At 34.8% G+C, this 22,507-nt stretch overlaps 2 protein-coding genes across 3 annotated transcripts; one reads left to right on the top strand and one right to left on the bottom strand.

The window, feature by feature from the left end:
• The first annotated feature begins 3,558 nt into the window (after positions 1-3,558).
• On the top strand, positions 3,559-5,542 carry LOC129294380 (protein ENHANCED DISEASE RESISTANCE 4). 2 transcript variants are annotated; one of them, XM_054932704.1, is made up of 3 exons: positions 3,559-3,735; positions 4,376-4,656; positions 4,896-5,542. In XM_054932704.1, exons 2-3 carry the CDS (start codon positions 4,536-4,538, stop codon positions 5,540-5,542), a joined length of 768 nt encoding a protein of 255 aa, XP_054788679.1. In that variant the 5' UTR covers positions 3,559-3,735; positions 4,376-4,535. The 2 variants fall into 2 exon arrangements, with proteins under 2 accessions (XP_054788679.1, XP_054788680.1); XM_054932705.1 differs by lacking the exon at positions 3,559-3,735 and having other exon boundaries at positions 4,066-4,656.
• Positions 5,543-11,057: 5,515 nt separating this feature from the next.
• LOC129294379 (uncharacterized aarF domain-containing protein kinase At5g05200, chloroplastic) lies at positions 11,058-16,472 on the bottom strand. Its single transcript, XM_054932703.1, has 10 exons — positions 16,179-16,472; positions 15,597-15,739; positions 15,033-15,146; positions 14,557-14,745; positions 14,316-14,471; positions 13,762-14,027; positions 13,543-13,640; positions 12,587-12,765; positions 11,885-12,001; positions 11,058-11,490 (listed from the first exon to the last, which is right to left on the bottom strand). The coding sequence occupies exons 1-10, from the start codon at positions 16,357-16,359 to the stop codon at positions 11,311-11,313; spliced, it is 1,623 nt and encodes a 540-aa protein (XP_054788678.1). The 5' UTR covers positions 16,360-16,472; the 3' UTR covers positions 11,058-11,310.
• Between the last annotated feature and the right edge of the window lie 6,035 nt (positions 16,473-22,507).

The raw sequence follows: 22,507 nt of genomic DNA, 5'->3' as shown, positions 1-22,507 counted from the left end.
TGCCATGCTATGTGGTGAAGGAAGCATGCAGATATAGATAAAGGGCTTTGCACAATCAATACCTAAGAAGATTTTAAAAAGGAGTTGAAAAGACAATTTTATCCAGAGAACGTGGTTTATGTAGCTCGCAAGAAGTTGAGGGAGCTTAAACATAAGACTACTATCTCAAACTATGTGCAGGAATTCACCTCTTTAACTCTTCATATTCTAAATCTGAGCAATGAAGAGGGTCTCTTCTACTTCATTGATGCTCTTCAAAATTGGGCAAAGCATGAGTTGCAACAGCTATGTGTCAAGACTATTGATGAAGTCATAGTAGTCGCTGAAAGTCTCGCAGAGCTTTAGAGGGAAAGAGGTGAGTCTCTTAAAAATAGATTTCCTAACTCTAATATTAAGAATGGTAGGGAAGGAAACAATAAAGGAACAAACCTTAAAGAGAAAGTGATAACAAGGGAGACACTGGGAAGGGATCCTAGACAAAGCAGAAGGAGAAGAGGGAACTTCACTACTTTATATGTCAAGGACCTCATTAGATGAAAGATTGCCCAAAGTTGGGGTCATTATCTGCTCTGGTGCAAAGGCAAGAAGCGCAAGAGGAGGAGAAAAATTTTAGGATAGGATCAATTCAACTCCTCAACACTTCTAAAGTCCAACATTCACAAGGAAGTGAATTAATACATGTGAATGCTAAGTTAAATGGGAAACCTATTAGCATCATGGTGGATACTGGGGCAAACCACAATTTCATTTCTCCAAAAAAGGCCAAGAGGGTAGGTCTTAGAGTTGAAAAAAGGGGAGGTTTACTAAAAATTTCTAATTCTCCTCCTCAACCCTTAGTTGGCATTGCTTGAGGGGTTGAGCTATGTCTTAGGGTTGGCCTAGAAAGGTAGATTTCTCAATTGCACGTATAGACGACAACAAAGTGGTGCTTGTTTTAGAGTTCATGCGAAAGGTAAAAGCCTTTATCATGTCATATCATAATATATTTTGCATCCTTAAAGGAGGAGTTGCTTGCATGATACCCACTTCAAGGGGTGGATTTTCACGATTATCAACCATACGAGTACTAAAGGAGGATAGCATGTCAAGAAAGCCAAGAATGATCTCATCTCATGGGGAGATGAATCATAAGAAAGCCAAGAAGAAGAAGGATCTTTCCAAGAGGGATCCCAAGTACACATGAATCAAGTTAGTGACGAGGGCATCACTGGATTGGGTAGGGGAGAATGTCACAATTTATGTTCAAATATAAAAAAAATCTGAAAGGTTGTAGAATTTTTAGAGACCTCTAGAATAACGGAGAGAATTCCAGAGCTTTCAAGGAGGATCCAGTATATTCTAGAAGCGTCTAGAACAATTTAGAATTATCTAGAGAAATTTAAAAAGATCTAAAAGTTTTTAGAAGATTTTAGAAACTTATGGAGTAATGTAGAGATGTCTAAAATATTTTAGGATATTCTAGAATATTTCACACATATCTTAAAGATTATTCTCTAAAAATATCTTTATAAATATCTAGATATTTATTGTAGATATTTTTATGGAACACTCTAAAGTATGAATGTAAATTATAAGATTAAATTAATCTCCACCGTCTATTAAAGAGGTGAAAATTTTTTAGAGAAAGGAGGAGGCCTATAAATACCTCCATAAACTCTTATTTTAAACAACAAGCAAAACAAAAAAACAAACAAATCAATAAAGCTTTCAAGTTTTTTCATCCAAGCTTCCTTCTTTTTATATTCAAATTTTTAATTTTTTTTTATTTTAAGAGTTTGACTGACTTAATAAAAATTAAAAAATTGATCACGTTGAAATTGGTATAGTTTAAGAATTGGGAAGTTTTAAGACCGTGATAAGGATCTAACTTAGATTGCAAAGCAGAATCCGTGCGTCGTTGAAACCACAATGGAGATTCCCTTAAATCCATAATCATCGGCACTGCCAAGTTTTGAGTCTCTTTTTCTTTCTTTGCTTTATTATGAATAATCCCGTCGCCCGCCAACTCGTTTGATTGGAGTATCCTTTTTCTGGAAATGATAAAAAAAAATATAAATTGAAGTGTCCTTTAACTTTAAGTAATGCTAGCTTGGATATCCTATAGCTATAGGTAATGAGGTAGTAAGAAAATTAAGTTTTATTTATCCAAATTTATAATCCTCTTATCTTATTTATAAATTATTTTTAATATATTTTATTAAAATTAAAAAAAATTTAAAATTTATTAATTCTATTTTAAAATTTAATAATTTTTTAAATTTATTTTTATAAATATATATATTTTAATAATATTTTTTTTCTAACATTTAATGAAAGATAGAAGAAAAAATTTGTGTAAAAAATTTAATTAAGATAACTTAAAAATAAGATAATTTTTTTTTCTTTACTATATAAATAAGATTAAAGAGAGTACATAATATAATGAGTTCTTGAATAGAAATATATAAATGGTGATCACTATGTGGACATAAATAAAAAATATTATGACTCATCTATTTATAAATATAAGCCTTCTAATAAGCTATATTATTTATTGTTATGAATAATACTGCTTATTTTTTTAAAAAATATTATCAAGTATATTTCTCTTTATTTAAGCGTTCTTTATTTTTTATTTCTTAAAAAAGTGGTGGAAATATACCAGGATTCAACAATTGCTATACAACAACACTTTGAATGTCCAACATTCATTGATCTATTCACTACTATTTTTCTGAAAAGAATTAGGTGGATTTAATGAGGAGGGAAAATGACGATAAAGGATCATTAAAAAAAATTTATATCAATTAATAATTAATTATTATTAAAATTTTTATAAAAAAATTTGAATGGACTATTATCAAGTTAAAATAAATTATTATTAAAACTTAAATAATACTTATTAATAGAAAACTAATTTAAATTAATAAATATTTATTTAAATTTTAATGATAAATAATTATTGATGGATATAAATTTTCTCCCGGTCCTTGATTGATTTATTTTCTTATTGAGGTTGATTTTATCAATAATTTAATAAATTGGACCCACGTGGTGCCACCTCATCAACGGTCGCGCCCTTGAGCTTTAAAACCCTTGGACCATTCGGCAGTGCTAGAAAACACCCACGGCAGTGAAAGGGAGGACTGAATTTATGCCCACGCGCGAGTGTCGGTGGTGTGGTGATTCACCACAAACAACCATTTCTGAGAAGAATCGCAATACGTCGTTTTTCTGGGTTTAGGTTTCTCTTGCTTAGCTCTTCTCTTATGTCTTATCATATCATTCCAAGGAACAAGAACATGATGATCACGTTGATGATGATCATGGCGGTGATGTTGATGATTCTTTCCAACTGTCCCTCTGTCCATCTGTCCCTCTCTGCTCCTAAACTTTGCGGCAAAGAAAAGATTTCTCTCATCCAGTCTCTCTTCTTTCCTCACGGCTTCCTTCTTTTGGTCCCCCCTCACCTTTATCATCAGTCAATACACTGCACCTCATTCTTCACCCATTCTTCTTTCCTTCCGTTCGATTTCTGAGATTTTCCTTCTCTTCTGTCGTCTTTATATTCCTCATGCTACATCGTTGTGTTTCTTTTACTCAAATGTTTTAGTCTCCCTATAGTGATCTTTGTTTTTCCCCGTTATTGTTTCATCCTGTCTTCTCTTCTTTCCCGAGTACCTATTTACAAACAAACTGCAATTTTCTCGGTTGCTGGGAGCTATAAATATGATTCGATCTGACCAGACTTTTAAGGTAACTGTGATCAGATAACTTGCACATGCTATCAAAGATAGTTTTCTGGTTTTTCATCATATATATTCTACTGATATTTAGTGATTTAGTTTTATTGGCTGGACAAGTCAACCAAAAAAAAAAAAAGAAAAGAAAAGAAAAGAAAACCACGATTTCAACTGTTTGAACTTTGATAAAAATTTTCAAGTATCGAAAACGTGAATATCACAAAGTGCCCGTCTTGTAGACTTCTTGTTCTCGACGATACGGCATCATTTTTTGTTGGACCATATAATTCTGCCTGTCATTGACAAAGATTGGAATATAATAATGATGGTTAACGTTAAATTTGCTCCCCTCCCCCCACTTTTGTCCATGACATTTCCCAGCTTAGCTATGGCTTTTTGAATGTTTCACTGTGATTTATCTTGTTCTGTTGTCGATGGAATATGCAACCTCCATATGTACTGGCATGTACGCCGATAGATAATGGGCTGTTTCTAGACTCATCAATATACACGAAAGACTTGTACTCTTTTGCTTTACTAGCATCTTGCTGTTCTTTCAATACATCTCCATTTACACCAATGTGACTTCTGTCGATTCTAGCTAAGAAATAGTTTATTAGAATCCAAGCCAAACTTATTACTGTCCGATGCAGACAGTTAGACAGGGGAGATAGACGGGGGAGATCTTTCGTTAGGTTCAACCAAAGAACGCTGTTCAGTTGATGCATTTGGTATGTGAGCTTGACATATGCTTTTGGGCAAAATTTCAAAAGACGACCTTCGGACCATAAGTTATTACTTATTTGAAGAAAGATGCCTGGTGAATGGGCTACTAAACTTCGACTAGTTAGATGTCCTAAGTGCAGGCTACTTCTTCCAGAGCTTCCGCATTATAATGTTTACAAGTGTGGTGGATGTGGCACGACTCTCCAAGGTGAAGTTCTTTGATAATGTGCTTGATTTGATCCTAACTTTTAAATAATGTCGTATTCTCTCGCAAAATTATTCAAACCAGATTAATTTTTGTGATTTGATTTATCCCTTTGCTTTGCTACTGATGCACTTATCTCTGTTGGCGGGTTTCTGTATACATCTTCAGAAATTAGGAAATTTATTTAGAATGCATCTTGTTCTGAACTTGCTATTGAAATCGTCTTACTGATCTACTCACAGCTAAAATAAGGAAAAGCAAGGACGTGAACCCAGGGTCCAGCTTACATGGAAGTGTAAAAACTCCTGGAAACACATCAGATCTTGTTTCTGAGGATACATCTAGCAAGAAAGAGCAGCTAGTTTCTTATCAGAAGAATGTTGAGAGGACAACAACAACTCCTGATTTCTCAGCGGAACTTTCCTTAGATGATAACTGTAAAAAGAGTCAATATCAAAATGGTCCTAGGGAGAATGATCTGGGGACCAAAGCAACAGAGTGTTCTTCTGTTGAAAATGCTGGAAGGGATCAAAATGAACATGGGGAATGCAATGGAGAGCAGCTTGAAATTTCTAATTTATCAGATGAGGATATGGAAAATGAGATGGATGTCGGTGAACATTCAGATATGAAAATCAATCGGCATGAGGTGTCAAACAAATGTTGTTCAATTGGGCTGACTCGATGTGAAATTGTGGCCAATGATGCAAACTTGCAGTTAGCTGAATCAGAAGAGTCAGATAATAAAAACTTGTTATCAAAGGGAACGGAAGAGGAGTTATATTCTACATCAACAACAACAACAACAACAAGCCTTTATCCCACTAGGTGGGGTCGGCTACATAGATTGCAAGACGCCATTGTGCTCTATCATTTATCAAACTTTTAGGAATATTATTAATTAAGAGATCGCGTTCAACAACTTCCAAGAGTGTTCTCTTAGGCCTTCCTCTACCTCTCTTAATCGGACTCAAAGTTATATGTTCCACTCTTCTCACTGGTGCCTCCCTTAGTCTTCTTTGTACATGCCCAAACCATCTCAACCGATTTTCTACCATCTTTTCCTCAATAGGTGCCACCCTCACTTTTTCGCGTACGTGCTCATTTCGAATTTTATCTTTACGTGTATGTCCGCACATCCATCGTAACATTCTCATCTCTGCTACTCCAACTTTATGCTCTTGCTGTCCCGTTAGAGCCCAGCATTCACTACTATATAACATTGCCGGTCTGATAGCAGTGCGATAAAACTTTCCTTTAAGTTTATTAGGCACCTTACGGTCACAAATAACTCCTTTAGTTTTTCTCCAATTAAACCACCCAGCTTGAATTCTATGTAAAATATCTCCACTGATTTCGCCATCATTTTGAATAATGGCTCCCAAATATCTAAACTTTTCCACTTGAGGTATAATTTGATCTCCCAATTTCACTTCCAAATTATTGTCGAATATTCCTTTACCAAATTTACAATATAAATATTCCGTCTTACTTCTACTCAGACGAAAACCTTTCGACTCCAATGTCCTCTCCATAATTCAAGTTTACAATTAACCTCTTCTCTTGTCTCTGCTATAAAAACTATATCATCCGCGAGAAGCATACATTTCGGGATTTCTTCTTGAATATGTTCCGTCAAAACATTTAAAATCAAGTTGAACAAATAAGGACTCAGAGATGATCCCTGATGTAGTCCAATCTTTATAGGAAAATCCTTTGTTTGACCACTAGGTGTTCTTATACTAGTTTTTACCCCCTCATACATATCTTGTATGGCTTTAATATAAGCAATCCGTACTTCCTTTTTTTCCAACGCTTTCCAAAGCACTTCTCTTGGTATACGGTCATAAGCTTTTTCCAAATCAATAAAAACCATGTGTAGATCTTTATCTTTACAACGATACTTTTCCATTAATCCCCTTAGTAGATAAATCGCCTCTGTAGTTGATCTACCTGGCATAAAACCAAATTGATTCTCAGAAATACTTGTCTCCAATCTCAACCTGTGCTCAATTACTTTCTCCCACAATTTCATTGTGTGGCTCATGAGTTTAATCCCTCTATAGTTAGTACAATTCTGAATATCTCCTTTATTTTTATAAATAGGAATTAATGTACTTCTCCTCCACTCATCAGGCATTTTCTTGGACCGTAAAATCACATTAAATAACTTAGTTAACCATCTCACCCCTTCTTCACCTAAACATTTCCACGCTTCGATAGATATACAATCAGGTCCGTTGGCTCTACCATTTGCCATTTTCTTAAGAGCTTCCTTTACCTCCTTATCACGTATTATTCGATAGAATGACAAATTTTGTTCTCCTTCACTAGTTACTAAATTCTCCAAGTTACTAGGTGAATCCTCTCCATCATTGAAAAGTTTAGAAAAGTAAGTCTCCCATCTATTTTTAATTTCATCATCTGTAACTAAAATTCTTCCCTCTTCATCCTTAATACACCTTACCTGTTCTAGATCTCTTGATTTTCTTTCCCTACTCTTGGAAATCTTATAAATATTTTGCTCTCCTTCCTTCGTCTCAAGGTTCTTATAAAATTCTTCAAAAGCTTTAGAACGAGCTTCACCCACAGCTCTCTTAGTTTCCTTCTTAGCCATACGGTACCTTTCCCAATTTTCTCATTGTTACACAAATGTATGGCTTTAAAACAGTTCTTCTTATACTTGATTTTGTCCTGTACACTATTATTCCACCACCAAGACTCCTTATCTCTCGGACCAGAACCTTTCGATTCTCCCAAAACTACTTTTGCAACCTCCCGTATCTTTTTAGCCATATCCTCCCATATGATGTTAGCACTTCCCTGAGATTCCCAAATTCCTTTATCCAAAAGATTTCGCTTGAAAATATCTTGCTTCTCACCTTTTAATTGCCACCACCTAATCCTTGTTGTTACTACTTGTCGACGTTTTTGAATTTTACTCATAATACACACATCAAGGACTAGGACCCTATGTTGTGTCGTAACAGCATCTCCGGGGATCACCTTACAATTTTTACAAAGTCTTCTATCTGTGTTCCTAACCAAAAGAAAATCAATCTGTGACCTTGAGGCTCTACTTTTGTAAGTGATGAGATGCTCATCTCTCTTCTTGAAACAAGTGTTGGCAATCTTAAAATCATACGCCAATGAGAAATCAAGAAGAGTTTGTCCTTCATTGTTTAGCTCTCCAAAACCAAAACCACCATGCACCCTCGCATACTGACCAGCTTCCCTCCCAACATGCCCATTAAAGTCTCCTCCAATAAAAATTTTTTCACTCTGTGGTATATGTCGAATCAACCCCTCTAGATCCTCCCAAAATAATTCCTTAAGACTGGCTTCTGTCCCGACTTGCGGCGCATAAGCGCTAACAATATTAACAGTCTCACGTCCAATTATCATTTTTAAGGAAATAATTCTGTCTCCGATTCTGCTAACTTCTACAACGTTCTTCTTCCACTCCTTATCTATAATGATGCCTACTCCATTGCGTACACTTACTTTTCCTGTATACCAAAGTTTGAAACCTTCAATATCCTTAGCTTCTTCTCCACGCCATTTTGTTTCTTGCAGGCAAAGGATATTGATTTTCCTTTTGAATCATAACCCCTACAACCTCTAAAGATTTACAATTTAATGTCCCAACATTCCAAGTACCAAATCTAATTTTGCTCTTATGGACTAACTTCTTTAGCCGCGCGCGTCCAGAATGACGCGGTAGCCCTTGCTCATTTAACACTACATCCGGGCGCCGATGCAGCGGCTCTAACTCACTTATCACTGTACTCGAGCCATGCAGCGCGTTACTTACGGGCAACGACCTAGCATTAACATTATAACGTCTATTGTCCATGTTCATGATAGATTCAACAAAGTTTTACATTGGCTGTTGATGGCCTAACACAACCCTCCTCCTTTACCCGGGCTTGGGACCGGCTATAAACATAGGCGGAGTTGAGTTATATTCTACATCACGTGAAGAAAATATAGAAGATGACAAATCAGCTCCAGGAGGTGCAAAATCAACAGTGAACAACACTGAAAGAGTCTCTACCTCCAAAATCTCAACTACTGCAAACGTAGCCTCTGAAAAAACGAGCATTTCTGTAATTACTGCTTGTATCGGTAAAGGTCATGCTACATTAGATAATCATATATTATCTTATACTGAACAGTTGAAGCAAGCACATGATAGTATTATTCTCAGCTTTGAACGCGTAAGGTCCATGGACAAATCTGATGCCACAGAAGTAATTAACCTGAGTTCGGAATTTAGTGATACTCTTGGAGAATTGTCCAATTCCCCAGCCACTAGAAGCTCTCATGCTTATTATGGTAGTGTCTCTTCTGATGATGGGATGGACCACCATATCCCTTGTTACCAACATTTAAATCCTTTGGACAACACCAACAGTGTTGATGATGATGTTTCTGATGAATGGCCTAGAATGGCAAAACTCCTCGTTGATAGCATGATATGTGGAGATTTGAATTTTTCATCAGATTTTCCCAGTGAAAATCATCATATCATGAAAGCGGTAGAGAGTAGGGAGTTTTCATCCAAAATGCCTTATTACTATGGTGGTTCTCAATCTGTCTATGAAAGTGGTACCCCATCAAATCAATTACTAGATGAGCTATACCGCAGCTCAACCTTTCTTCCATCTGACACTCTCGAGGACCCTGACCAGGAGAAGATGAAATTGCTAAGAATGATACACATATTGCAGGATCAACTCAAAAGAACTAGCCCTGTAAATGGCGAGACAAGTGGAAGACTATCCTCTATCACTTATAAAGGAAAGCATACTTTGTCATACCACAGCCATGATTTTCAAGAGGAAAGATTTTTTGGGGCTCTTGATTACCCAAAGTGCTATGGTAGATGCAATCACGGAGCAAATTGGTGCCAAAGGCATAAACTTTCACTGAATCCTGGTTCAGCTGAGGCAACAAGCAGTACACACCATGTTGATTTTTCTTGTTTTCACTGCTTCCCCCAAGAGTGGCAATGCCCAGCAGGGCTGCTTCCACATGTCTGCCAGAATGAAGGACCGTACGAGTATTGTCATGGTCACAATTGTTGCTCCCCTTATTGCTCTCATCCTTTGAATCCACAATGGGCCTTGAACTCTAAAACCTCATTATACCGCTGTGAAACAAAATCTGATGATCAGAGGAATCAGTTTATGTGGCAAAGAAATATCACAAGGAGAAACAGAATTTGGCTAGCCGACATGTCCGCCCAGCGGCAGGTGGGGCCCCTTTTGCCACCTGTCATCACTGCTTCAGGCTATTGCAGCTGCCTGCCGATTTTCTTCGTTTCAAAAGGGTGTATCATAAGCTGAAGTGTGGTTCTTGTTCAGAGGTGCTCAAATTTTCACTGATGAACGGAAGTCATATGGTTTCATATGCGTCAGGCGAGCTTGATGACCAAACGAAGGTGGTTGGTGGAAGTAATCGGCCTTCAGACTCCGGTGCCAGCCGTTACAATTCTTCACCAGCGGACACTGTTTCATATTCAGATAATTATGGACTTTCTGCTTCTAAAAGCTGCTCCTCTGAAGATCCTGGTTCCCTGACAGCCTTTCATTCTTTGCATGGCTTTGGACAAGATCAGTGTCTCTGGAGGGATGTCTGAGGCTATAGCAGAGAAAGAGAAGATTGCTTCAACACATTCTAGTTCAACCGAGATTCCTATAGGAGCAACTGGATCGGCTGGACTTATCTCCGATGTGTTCGTGCCCAAAAAAGCATCATCACAAATGGATGCTCGCCCACTTCCACCAGCAAGAAGTTCACCGCTTCATCAACTGATGGGGTATACCTCGTTAAGTCATGTGATAGGAGGAAAAAAATCATCAGGTGCATGTAACATCATGGTCAATGAACAAAACCATGCGGGAAATGGTGCTAAATAGTTACAGTTCTCAGGAACCATCGTGACAGGCGGGTCAAGGGCCGAGCATGAGTCAACGCTATTTCTTTTGTCTTTGGTGGATCAGAAGTAAACCGGCATACATTGAGAACGGGAAATTTCTCATCAGTGTAAGATGCACTAATATATGACCTACAAGACGACCGTGCATCTATTGGACTATGTGCGCGCAAATCAAGATAATCTCAATCACGCAGTCCACCATCGTATAACTCCGCATAAGTGTGAAATTATTATTGCTTCTAATTTTTAGAATTATGGCAGCTTCGGGCTCGTAAGAGCTGTGCTTCTACTGGTCATTGACGTGATTTGGATCATGATTCCGTTTTTTGCAACCAAAAAGCCGCCACACAAGTTTCCTTTCATTCGCATTAAGTTTGCAGGAAACATAAACACCAGCACGGCATATAGAATAAGAATAGTCGATCTTATCAAGTAAGTAACACAATTTGTAGATGCTTGCTAAGACAAAGTTTATAATATCATTTTTTTTTTCTTTCCCTAATCATAACTTTTGCAGGGAGCAGTTCCAACTTGTAACCCAACTCGGTATCATCCAATGAGTAAGAGTTAAGCTAGTGTTGAATTTCCAGATTTTTCTAGTGTTCCAATCAAGTAGTTAACTACCAACTAAGACACTTTGCTTATGTACAATAGTAACAATACGGTCAAAGCTTTCCGCCTGATAAGGGGTACATAGAGTTTCTCGTATAATATCATTCGAAACTATCTCTATATTTGCTTCTTCTATTGGAGGCGATTCTAATCCTCTGATCCTGAAGCATATTCAAATTGGGAGCCAACAACCGTGTATACCGATCAAAATACAAGAGCTGCTTCAGGAGCAGTGCAAATTCGCGAGGGAACTTAAGTCCATACGATTCACTTACCTGAACCTGCAAACCGGTTAGAGAGCAGAGTAATATCAGGGACTAACATAATCAAACTGCCAGTTGCCTACACAAGATATTGATCATTGGATATGGTTCACAGTATATAGACATTGGATTATGATCATGATCATATTTATGCACAATTTGCTTTCAACTATGGAATGATGGAATTTGTTCGTCCGACATTAATCTGGCAATTTCTCATGTTCTGACAATTCAAAAGTCGCGTAGGAATCCATCAAATCAGGGGGGCAGTGCGAAAAATTGTACTCCGTGCATTATAATTCTAGAGCTTAGCAAGTGACAGATGTTCTACCATATGCCTATCAAATGTCAGAGCCTTCTGGACCTATTGATACCTACTTACAAGTTAAAGGGGTCCAAACTAAAAGCTTACCACATCAAGGAAGAGAGCATTCATCTGCCTCTCATCGACTACAATATTAGCAGAGACAGCAGTTGCAGTTGTACTTGATCCACTTCTAGTTGCCACAACTATTTCAGTGTCCAAATCCTGCACATACGTTAACGCAAGCAACGACATCAAACCAGGTCTGGGCTAAGTTATCTGCATGGTTTTGATAATCAATGACTAAATGATGAAAATTCATGTCCAAAGCAGAAGGAAGAAGACTTTTCTGGATGAAGTTCTTTGTCTACAAATAACAATAATGCAAAGGATACCATCTATACTAACCCAAATTGGTCAGACCTAATTTATCATAACCAAACATTAAATTGTTCTTTATGCACAAGGATGCATGAATGCTTTCACAGGCATACAAATCTCTGACATCATAGCACAACTAATAGATGAGCATCCTGCAGAAAGAATTATCCTTTGTTATTTCTCTACTAGTTTCCCATTAATTCCTAATAATTTGAAAAATCACAGTCACTTGTTAAAATATGCATCAGAATAATAAAAAGAATAGACTGAAAAATATAGACCGAGGAAAAGACAGATGTATTAGTTAATTATGTAAGCACAAGGGAAATCAGGATGTCACCAACATGCATTTTCCAGGTAAGCAGGGTACTTTTGCATGCATACCAGCCTGTGGAACACACATCATTCATAATGAGTTACAGTGCTTACCTTAATTGTTGAGAACACTTTTTCCAAATCTCTGGCAAAGGCTCTAGCATTAATATCTTTGTTTGTAGCACCCATTTCAATCAACGCAGACGCCATTGAGTCATAATCTTCAATGGCAATGGATCCCAAGAATACTTCCATAGCAGCCCATGTTTTGGGAGATATACGCCCAACAATTCCTTTAAATTGAAGCAAAAGTTTATCTTGTTTGTTTCCAAGGGAATTGTGTGGAAGCAATAACCAAAAGGATGATATAACCATCAAACACTCAAAATATAACCAGTTTTCTTAGTAGTTGATATGGGCAAGGTAAGAGAGCATTTAAACAGAGATAATGACAAAGACTAATGCGAGCTTCTATCTAGAAAATTTGCATGTAATAAATACTACCTAGCCTTTGTTTGCCATATGATAAAATACAACGAAATATTATTTGGATTACACACTGATATCTCTTGCATGAAACCCAAAGCCCATATCTCTTTATTGCTTTAAAAGACAACTGATAATTTCTTGCATTTGATATTCACCTCGAAAATTTCAAATAATTTAGCGGACAAATAACAATTTCATGCCTGTCCATTTTCACTCTTATCATTTAACTTACAACGTTCATTAATACCTTTGAATCATGCTTTTCCAAAGTAAGGCCCATATGTTTCAAGGATCTGGACTTCGGAAGCTAAAGCATTGGGCCAGTTCAATGATCACAGCATACTAGTTATGACTCAAGTTAGCATAACTGCAACTTGGAAGACTAATAATAAGTTATAGTGATGAAACACAGTATTATTTAATTAAAGACATCTAGAAACTCGAAAATTTTAAATTTCACATAGAACGTATAGACCACATTGACACGTTTATTAATTTAACAGATGGCAAATAAACTCTCCTATAAGAAGGAGCTAAAGTATAGGCAAACGTAAATCATGCACAGAAGAGATAATGCATACCAAAGTCAAGAAACCCGATACGGCCATCACGAAGAAGCCACAGATTGCCTGCATGAACATCTGCATGGAAGGACTCACATGCAAGCAAACTTCCAAACCTATTAAATCATTATTTACCAAGAGATGAAATTTTGTATCAAGAGACGCGCATAAATTTTAATGTTGATAAAATGAAGAAAACAATACATATTTGTTGCAAATAGAAATTTGGTGTTATACCAAACATTAAGAGCAGTTATGAGGCTGGCTTCTGGATTTGAAACTAGTGAACTTATGGAGTCAAGGTCAGTCAGTGGAACTCCATAAAGTCTCTGCATAGTTAAAACTCGCCGAGTACTGCAGTTTCGATACACTTTTGGAGCTGTTGCCTGGCCAGTGAGTGCCATAGCTTCCAAGTATCTCCTGAAAGCTTCAACATTTTCAGCCTCCTTGTAAAAGTCAACCTCTTCAAGCATAGACTCCCGTATGTCTTTGACAATACCAACCTACTGAAAGGATGATTACATTACAAGGGATTTATAGCCCATAGATGAAAACAGTAGTGACTTAAAAAGGCAAAGAGTAAAACTTCCAAGTCCCCTTCCATTTAAAAGACAATGAAGTCGGAGAAAGCAACAAGAATGACAAACAGGCAGCTTATTAAAGATTTCAGAATTTACTTCAGTGTTGCTCAAGAGAATACTTAAAATTATAAAAATAAATATACAAACAGAAAAACATGCACATATAAAGCAACAGCAGACAATCCAGAAGAACTGCCCAATTGTTTATACCAGTGATGTCCGGCTTAGTTCAGGATTCAAGAACTCCAATATCCGAGCAACTACATAAACAAAATTAAGATCTGCCACTAATATGTCCTCTATTCCAGGTTTTAAGACCTTTATAACCACATCCTCCAGGGAGCCCTTTAGCCTTGCACCATGAACCTAGATGTCATTATCAAAAATTGTATTAGCAGCAATAAAAGTATGAAAATATCTAGGTAGTTAAAGATGGATACATGCTATACACCTGTGCTACGGAGGCAGAAGCAAGGGGTGTTGGATCAACATAATCATAAACACTATCAATTGGTCTTCCCAGTTCCTCACGCAATATTGATTGTATCTCCTCAAAAGGAACAGGAGGAGTTCTGTCAAAGCAATTCTGAAATTCCTGTACATACTCAGGAGGAAACAGTGTGGGTGCTGATGCTATGAACTACAAAATGGAAGCCAAAAATAGCCATTAGTATAAAAGCTCATAGTATGAAGGCCAGCATAAAAGTGAAAGAACTTTTAAAGAGGTAATTGAAAGAATATACATATCAAATGATCATAAAAGCCTTTTTGCATCATTCTTTACCCACCCTAACAATCATCTATTACACTTTTTAGACTTAAAAAAAAAAAAAAACATGCATAATCATTGTGATCAAATGGACATAACATAAACAAACACAACCCAGGCAGAGAACCCACAGGGAAGGGGAGGTTGTTAATCCATACCTGACCTAATTTAATGTAGGTTGCCCCCATACGTTCAAACAGTCTCCTCAAATAGAATGGGGAAAGTAAACCAAGCTGCAGTTCAGTTGGTAACCCAGCAGATGAATTTGTTGACTACAGATGATGCCAGAAAATTAACAGTTCAGTCTATTAGGAGACAAATAAAAGTATTTTTTTTGGGGGGGGGGGGAAGGGGGGGATATGTCTGAATTCACTATTATAAGCTAGTAATTTTCTGCCCACAAATATCTTTCCAAGAATTTTTGGTTCAACAAAATATCCTCCTCCATTGGAATGGTATGATGACAAGTAAAAAATCCATTCAAGGCATGAGTCTGACTTACTACAGCTAAAACTAAAAGTAAGAAAATCAGATTTTTGCAGTTGACTTCTACAAACATATTACTAATGGACAGCTTAAAGAAATAAAATCCACTATCAGGATGCCAAATGATGCATGGTAAAATGTACAAAAAGCAATATCATTGCCTCTAGATCTTTAGGGAAAACAGAATAACAGACTACATTGCAGGATATGCCTACAAAACAAACATATTGGGTTACCTTTGATGCATCTGTTAACCACTCTTGACCGACCCCAATAAATGCTTGAACACCTTGAGCCAGCCTAACCACACCACGAGGACCGGTATTGATAGATGTCTGGACAATGTCTTCCACCAGTTTCGGCAGGTTTTCAATACTCTCTGAGGTAAAGACACAATTTACAGATGTCAACTCAGACCATACAGCATAATAATATTATGGCCCGCGGAAAAATTAAAAGAAGAGCTAACGAAGCAGCGACAATGGTAAGATTAGATCTTTGGGTATGCTCTACATGAAGTTCTCTAGTATCTAACCCATCAACACCGTGCAGCTTGATGATCTGGCCACGTCCAGACATTTCGGCAGTGTCGATTATATTAGGATTGGTTGAAACTAACGTTAGTATAACCTTCTACTGTATAATTCAAATCAAAAGTGTCACAGGTGGAGGAATAACGTAGTTTCGAAAGCCAGTAGCAGATACCAGCCAAGATATAGGAAAACCTCCGTAATTTGAAGCCCAATTAGGAGAATTTTTTTGTATATAAATAGAGGTTTACATGGTAACCCACACCCAGAATCCAATTAGAAAAAAACCTTGTAAACGACGAGACGAGAACAGATCCTGAGCTTGTGCATAGCGAGAATATAGAGTGAACCCCTTTGCCTTTGAGGGGACGTTAAGCTTCCTGAAGGTTGATGATAAGTGATGATGATGCAACAATAACGGAAAACGGCCCACTCTCAACCCCGAAACCGCCATTGTCCCCCTTGACATCTCTTTGGTCTCTCCCGGCTCAATGAACCAAGTCACTGCTTTGTATGGGAGGACCGAGCAATCACCGTTTTTCTTTTTTGGTTGGCCAAATAAGCAATCACTAATTTGTGGCAAGAAAAAAGGAAACTGTGCCGTAGAAAACTTCTAAATTATCCAAATTTCAAACGGCGTTTCCAAATTGTCCAAATTCCCAACGCCGCCGTTAATTACCGCGCAGTTCACTTGCTTGAAGGAACAGTCAAACTCTCGCGGTTTCCCCGCGATTGCAAATTTGGCTTCCCTCCGGTTCTTTTCCCCCATTCTTATGTTGGGATTTTATATTAATTTTAATTTTAATTTCAAATCATTTAATTAAGATGGTAACAATTTATGCTTTAATATATGTAAATTAACATGCTTTTCATGTATTAAAGACTTTTATAAAAATATTCGTGGTCATTATTTTGTTCAAAATTTTATAATACATGTCAATGTTATTATAAATACGTTTTTTTTCATCAATGATATATTGATATTTTAATTGTAGTCTTAAATTGAAAATACTGTATAAATTATTCTTTTTGTCTCAAATTATAAAATATTGTTAAAAAAAATTAACATCATAAAATATAAAATATTTTAATGAAAATGAGATTTCATTGATGATATTTTTTGATATTACATTTTTCATATATTTCTCTTTTCAATATTATTTTATTAATAAAATATTAAATGAAGAATATTTTTAAAAATTTATATTTTTATTTTAAAAATGAGATTGTAAAGTATATTAATGAGTTTTATTGATAGGTAAGATTTTATTTAAAAATATTTTATAATTTAAAATAGATGAGTATTTTACGTCAATTTAAAAATTTTATAAATTAAATAGGAGAGGAAGAAGCCAAGTTGCCACAGGGAAAGAGACTCGAGAAAAATATCGAGCGTAGGAAGCGTGGAATGGAAAACGCCACGTGGCACCAAAGTTTGTGGCCCGCCTTTGGATTGATCCGTGTAAGTTTCCGTGCAGTTTGTTTTTGAGAAGAAGAAAGAGAAGATCTTATATTTTATAAAAAATTATAAAATAAGAAAGAAAGTATTGAAAATGAAAAATTTCATAAAAATTCGTACATATATTAAAAAAGTATATGTATATATATAAGCGCTCCTTGTGGAAGCTCACTCTTTTTTTTTTTCTTTCTCTTCTTCTCTTATTTTTAAGGAGGTTTGGGGAGAGTTCTAAATTAAACTCCCTCTAAATTACATTATAAGTTATTTTTAAAAAAATTTATTTGGTTTAAAATATATGACATTGTGTATGTGTTATATTTTTTCAATTACACCATTAATTCATTAGATAGTTAATGATAATGTTTTGAATAAGCTAAATGCTATATTTATTACACTCAATGACATGAATGAAAAAATTTAGAGAATCAATGTTTTAACCAACTTATTTTGAGAAATGTAAATTAGTTGGCAATGACTTGTATTGTAATCTGAATGAAGCAAGTGTTAAATAGTATGTTTTCTTAAATTTTATATATTTATGCAACTTAATGACAAAATTAAATTTATAAAATGAGATTAAAGGGCAATTTTACCCTTAAACTATAGTCTAGGTAACGTCTATAACCCTGAATTCATTTATTGTATAATGTTTCTCTTTAACTTTTGAAACTTAAATTCATTTATTGTATAATATTTCTCTTCAACTTTTAAACATAGTACAATGTTGCTTCTGTTGTTTACAAAAAGTTAATTTTGATAGTTAATCAATTTTTTATCATTTTTTTTATTTTTTGTCAACTAACTATTGAAATTAATATTTGTTAATGGTAGTGCAATGTTATGCTGTTTTGAAATGTTGAAGAGGAAGGTTATATTAAAAATGAGTTTTAGTGTTAAACATGTAATTTATGGGCAAGTTTATCACTTAACCTTAAAATAAGCCATCAAATCATGTCTGATGAAAAATATTATCATTACCTATTGCAATGTAACATCTTAAAAATTTACTTTCCGTTTAATCAAACTATCAAAGGTGATCAAGTAAAATTAGTACGATGTGTGTGGTCAGAGATGACTAATGAATGTTTTAGGTTATGATTTTAGCCTTAAATTTGGGTTCGGAGTAAGGTTGAGTTACTTGGACCTTAAAGGAGAGAAAAACAAGGAAGAATAACTTTGTGCCAGATATTATGATGTGTAAGTCATGTGCCATGGTGTAATAGGCCAAAAAATGTGAAGGAACCCTCTCTATGCCACATGCTGTGGTGCATGTGTCAAGTGTCATGATGCATAGCCAAATTTTGATAGTGATAGGATAATGCTCAGACACGAAAAAAAAGAGATAAGAAAAAAAAAAACTAGACGAGAAGGACAAAGAAGGCTTGAGAGCTCCACTAGGGTTTGCTTATTGGAGGATTTTTAAGCATTATGAGGTTAGCAAACATAAAAGGTAAGTTTCATAAGCTCCTTTCTTGTTTCCTCTTTCACTTTTTAGAAGTTCTAAAGTTAGGGTTCGTTAATTATGAGTGATTTTTGATCCATGAAAATTATGGGTACAAACCCATTAGCTTAAATAAAGTCAATAGGAGCTTTTTAAATTATTTAAACATAATATTAATGGTTTTATGTATCATTAAGCATGGGCTCATCATTATGGACTAAAATAGTAGTTTGAGAGCTATAAATATGATTGTTGGGTAATAATGACAGTTATTAATAGTCCTATTTAAGTTAATGAGATTAGTAGGAGTTAATAGGCCTAATGAATATGAGTATTTACAAAAGTGAATCTAAGGTTGTTGAAGTGTTGGAAATAGAAAATTTAAGTTGTGTAAATGGTGACAATGATGAGCTTGAACATGCATACTTATAAATTAATTATCCGTGCACCTATTTGGCTTAAGAGTAAGCTTTGAAAAGCATTGGTTTGAGAGCTAAACCTTTGACCGCTTAAAAGTTTGAGATAACTGAAGAAAATTTTTATTTATAGTTATTTGTTAATTAATTTGTGCTTTTGGAAAAGATAAAGATTTGACATGAATGATTGAATTACATTATCGTCAATACATGCAAAATACGTAAGATTTGATTAACCCATCTGGTTATGAATTTGATGTATAAATTTGAAATATTTGAAACATTGTGATTACATTTTGAAGCAAGAAGCTGACAAATTGATGAGATGATTGTGTTGATTTACTAGCTTAAATGCATTATACGAGTAAAGTGGAGATTATGCAAATGTGATACAAGTATATGAGATTGAGAGTAGAAGTTATGTATGATAAGTAAAGATAATTTATGCTTACATGTGATAGCTTATTGTATGAATTCAATGAGCTTGTATTTGTATACGTGAATATGTGAAATGAGTGAGAATAATTCATAGCATGATCATTTTTTATGGGAGTTTTCTTAGGGAGAGGAATAGATAAAATCTATATGGTAATAGCTGCCAGTAGTTGGAATAGAGGGGTAGCCTTATTCCACTATTTGTTGAGGGACTGTCTCGTTATCTGTTAAGGAACTCGAACTTAGCTAATTTTACTAGCTTGTCAAGGAGATTGTCTAGGGTTTACGACACCTCAAGAATTTAAGAATGTAGGAAGTTGTGGTCTAAGAGTGAGTGTAGTGATTTTTAGCCGCATCACTCTTTATGATCGGTGAACCTAGGTGGTTCATTCACATGAACGAAACCCTAATTGAATTGTAGCCCACGGTTTCAATCAGATGGTGTAAGGAGGATTTAAAGATGGTCAGATCATACATTCTTATTCAACGTATCATATAGCTGCTTAGTTTGTTATAAGTTGTTATATTTACATTTGCTATTATCACATGGTTGTTATTATAGTAGAGTCTATTGTGAGATTATTTTTGAAAATGATAACGTGATTGCTTGAATGTTCATGTGGTAAAATGTGAGTTCCTTACGAGTTCAGAAATGTATGTATTCATAAGCATTTGCACATGTTAAATTGTCAATTAATAAGTAATTGCATATGATGACGTATCATGATTATTAAATAGTTGTACTCACCCCTCTTTTTAAACATTTTACAGGTTTTAACTCGGATGTCAAAAAAAGGAAAGCTTTCAAGGCTCAGGAATTTGACATTCCTAGTGTATATCCTCTCTCTATTTAAATTTATATGTAATTTATGATGATATTTGCCAATTAAGACTACATTATTTTGTTATACTTACACTAAGTTATTTAAATGACATGCTGGTGTATTTTGCACCATGGGTTATTTCATATGTACGAGATATGTGTTATGAGGCCAAATTAATAGTGTAAGTATGTAAATGATACATAAATATAGATATTATGATTTTATTGCAATGTTAGATCCCCCTTCTGTTTTCAATATTAAAGGGTTGAGAGTTGAAATAGGGATTTAAGTGTTATATTGTGATCATGGTATGTTGCATAAGTAATCTTAAGTCCATTGAGTATGGGTTAGGTGTTGGTGATAACTTTTGACACATGTGATGAGTCTTGGATGCCTTTGTTGTGAATAAGTGTATGAAAGCGAGAAAATTGTGTTAGGGTATCTAGCTCCTTTGTGTGAAATGTTTTAAAGGTAAGATCTGTATCATTAGTTAGATAACTTAAAGAGCTTTTTGTGAGCACCCATATCACTTTGATCAAATGTTAGATGAAGAAATGAGGTTCGTCAAAAGTTCTCCCTATATGCTATATGTGATAGCATTGTGTTGTTAAATTCTATGCAGCACATAACGGCACATGGTGCTTGCAACTTGGCACAAGGAGGAACAAGCTACAATATGCCCCTCTATCATTTCTCCTACTCAATATTTTTCAATGGTTTTTGAGGATTTTTGACTACTAAATAGCATCCCATGTTTCTATGCTTATTTTTACTTTGTTTTAGACTTAATTAAGCCATATTTGAATTGTTTTATAAAAAATTAAACTTGGGGTCCCAATTTTTGAAAGAAAGCACAATTAAGCTTCTGAAATTCTTTGAGATGGAAACTCATGGTTGGGTACTTAGGTTAAATTCCAATTGTTACCAGTGGTGTATTAGTTGAGTATTAGATTAATATTGAATCCATACCTATAAAATTTTTTTTCCCATAGACATCTTCACGACCTGTGGCCATAAGACTAATTTCTTAAGGAAACAATCACCTTTCAAGAGTTTATTTTCTCTCAAGTAATGCTTTCAATGCTAAAATATATATTGATTTATTGACAAACTAGATTCCAATGATGCACGGGAAAGTATAAATTTTCACTAAATTACATTCTAATTAGGACATAGTAATAATAAAACTATAATATTTAAAATAATTTTAGCCCTGCATGCATAATAATAGGGAATAATGTATGCATAGTTTTGATGCTATACCAAAATGCATATTGTATGCAAATAAAAATTTTATTTTAAAATTTAAAATACATTGTATAAAAGCAATTATAGTCAAATAACATGAACATGGGCTAAATTAGTTTCAGAACATGTTAGATACACATGATATAATGTAAGATAAAAAGTTCATTTTGAAATTTTTTAAAAAATTGCCTCTACTTTAAATATAATAACTACTCTTAAATAATAATCTTAAAGATATAAACATGGCTATAAAAATAAAACAAAAAAATCACTTTCCTTCATTTTTATCAAACAAATGTGTGATCAGCTCTCCCTTAAATATGGCACTTGAATAATTTTTAACTTGTTACACGTCATTGAGTCATTTAAAAAAAACTGTTTCATATGTAAAAATTTTAAATATATCGATTTAATAAAAATCCTATTAAAAATCACTTAAAATGAAATTTGAATGATTATTCATAATAAAAATCAATACCAATTTAGCATAAATAGAAAACTAACATGTCCTAGGAACAGTATTTGGAAACATTTGAAAAGAGAACAAAGCATCCTAAAACTATACTTATTCAAATGTAGCGGGAAAATATTAAGTAAATTAAGTAATTAGTTAATAAAAAAATTAGGAAAGACTACAAACAAATCCTCTTAAAAATTTAAATTGCATGGACAAGATGTATAATGTCTTTTGTTTGATTTTTTCAGCTAAAAAAAAGTTACACTCGCTAATAGCAAAGAAGACTAAAAGAAGAAAAACTCAAAAGCAATAAGCCTAGTTACAACCGATTGCAAAA

This window comes from Prosopis cineraria, unplaced genomic scaffold (genome assembly GCF_029017545.1).
Source record: "Prosopis cineraria cultivar Desert tree isolate PC_DT_omini unplaced genomic scaffold, ASM2901754v1 PC15, whole genome shotgun sequence".
NCBI lineage: Eukaryota > Viridiplantae > Streptophyta > Magnoliopsida > Fabales > Fabaceae > Prosopis > Prosopis cineraria.
Note: the sequence above shows the minus strand (reverse complement) of the source record. Positions and strands in the feature narration are given on the sequence as shown.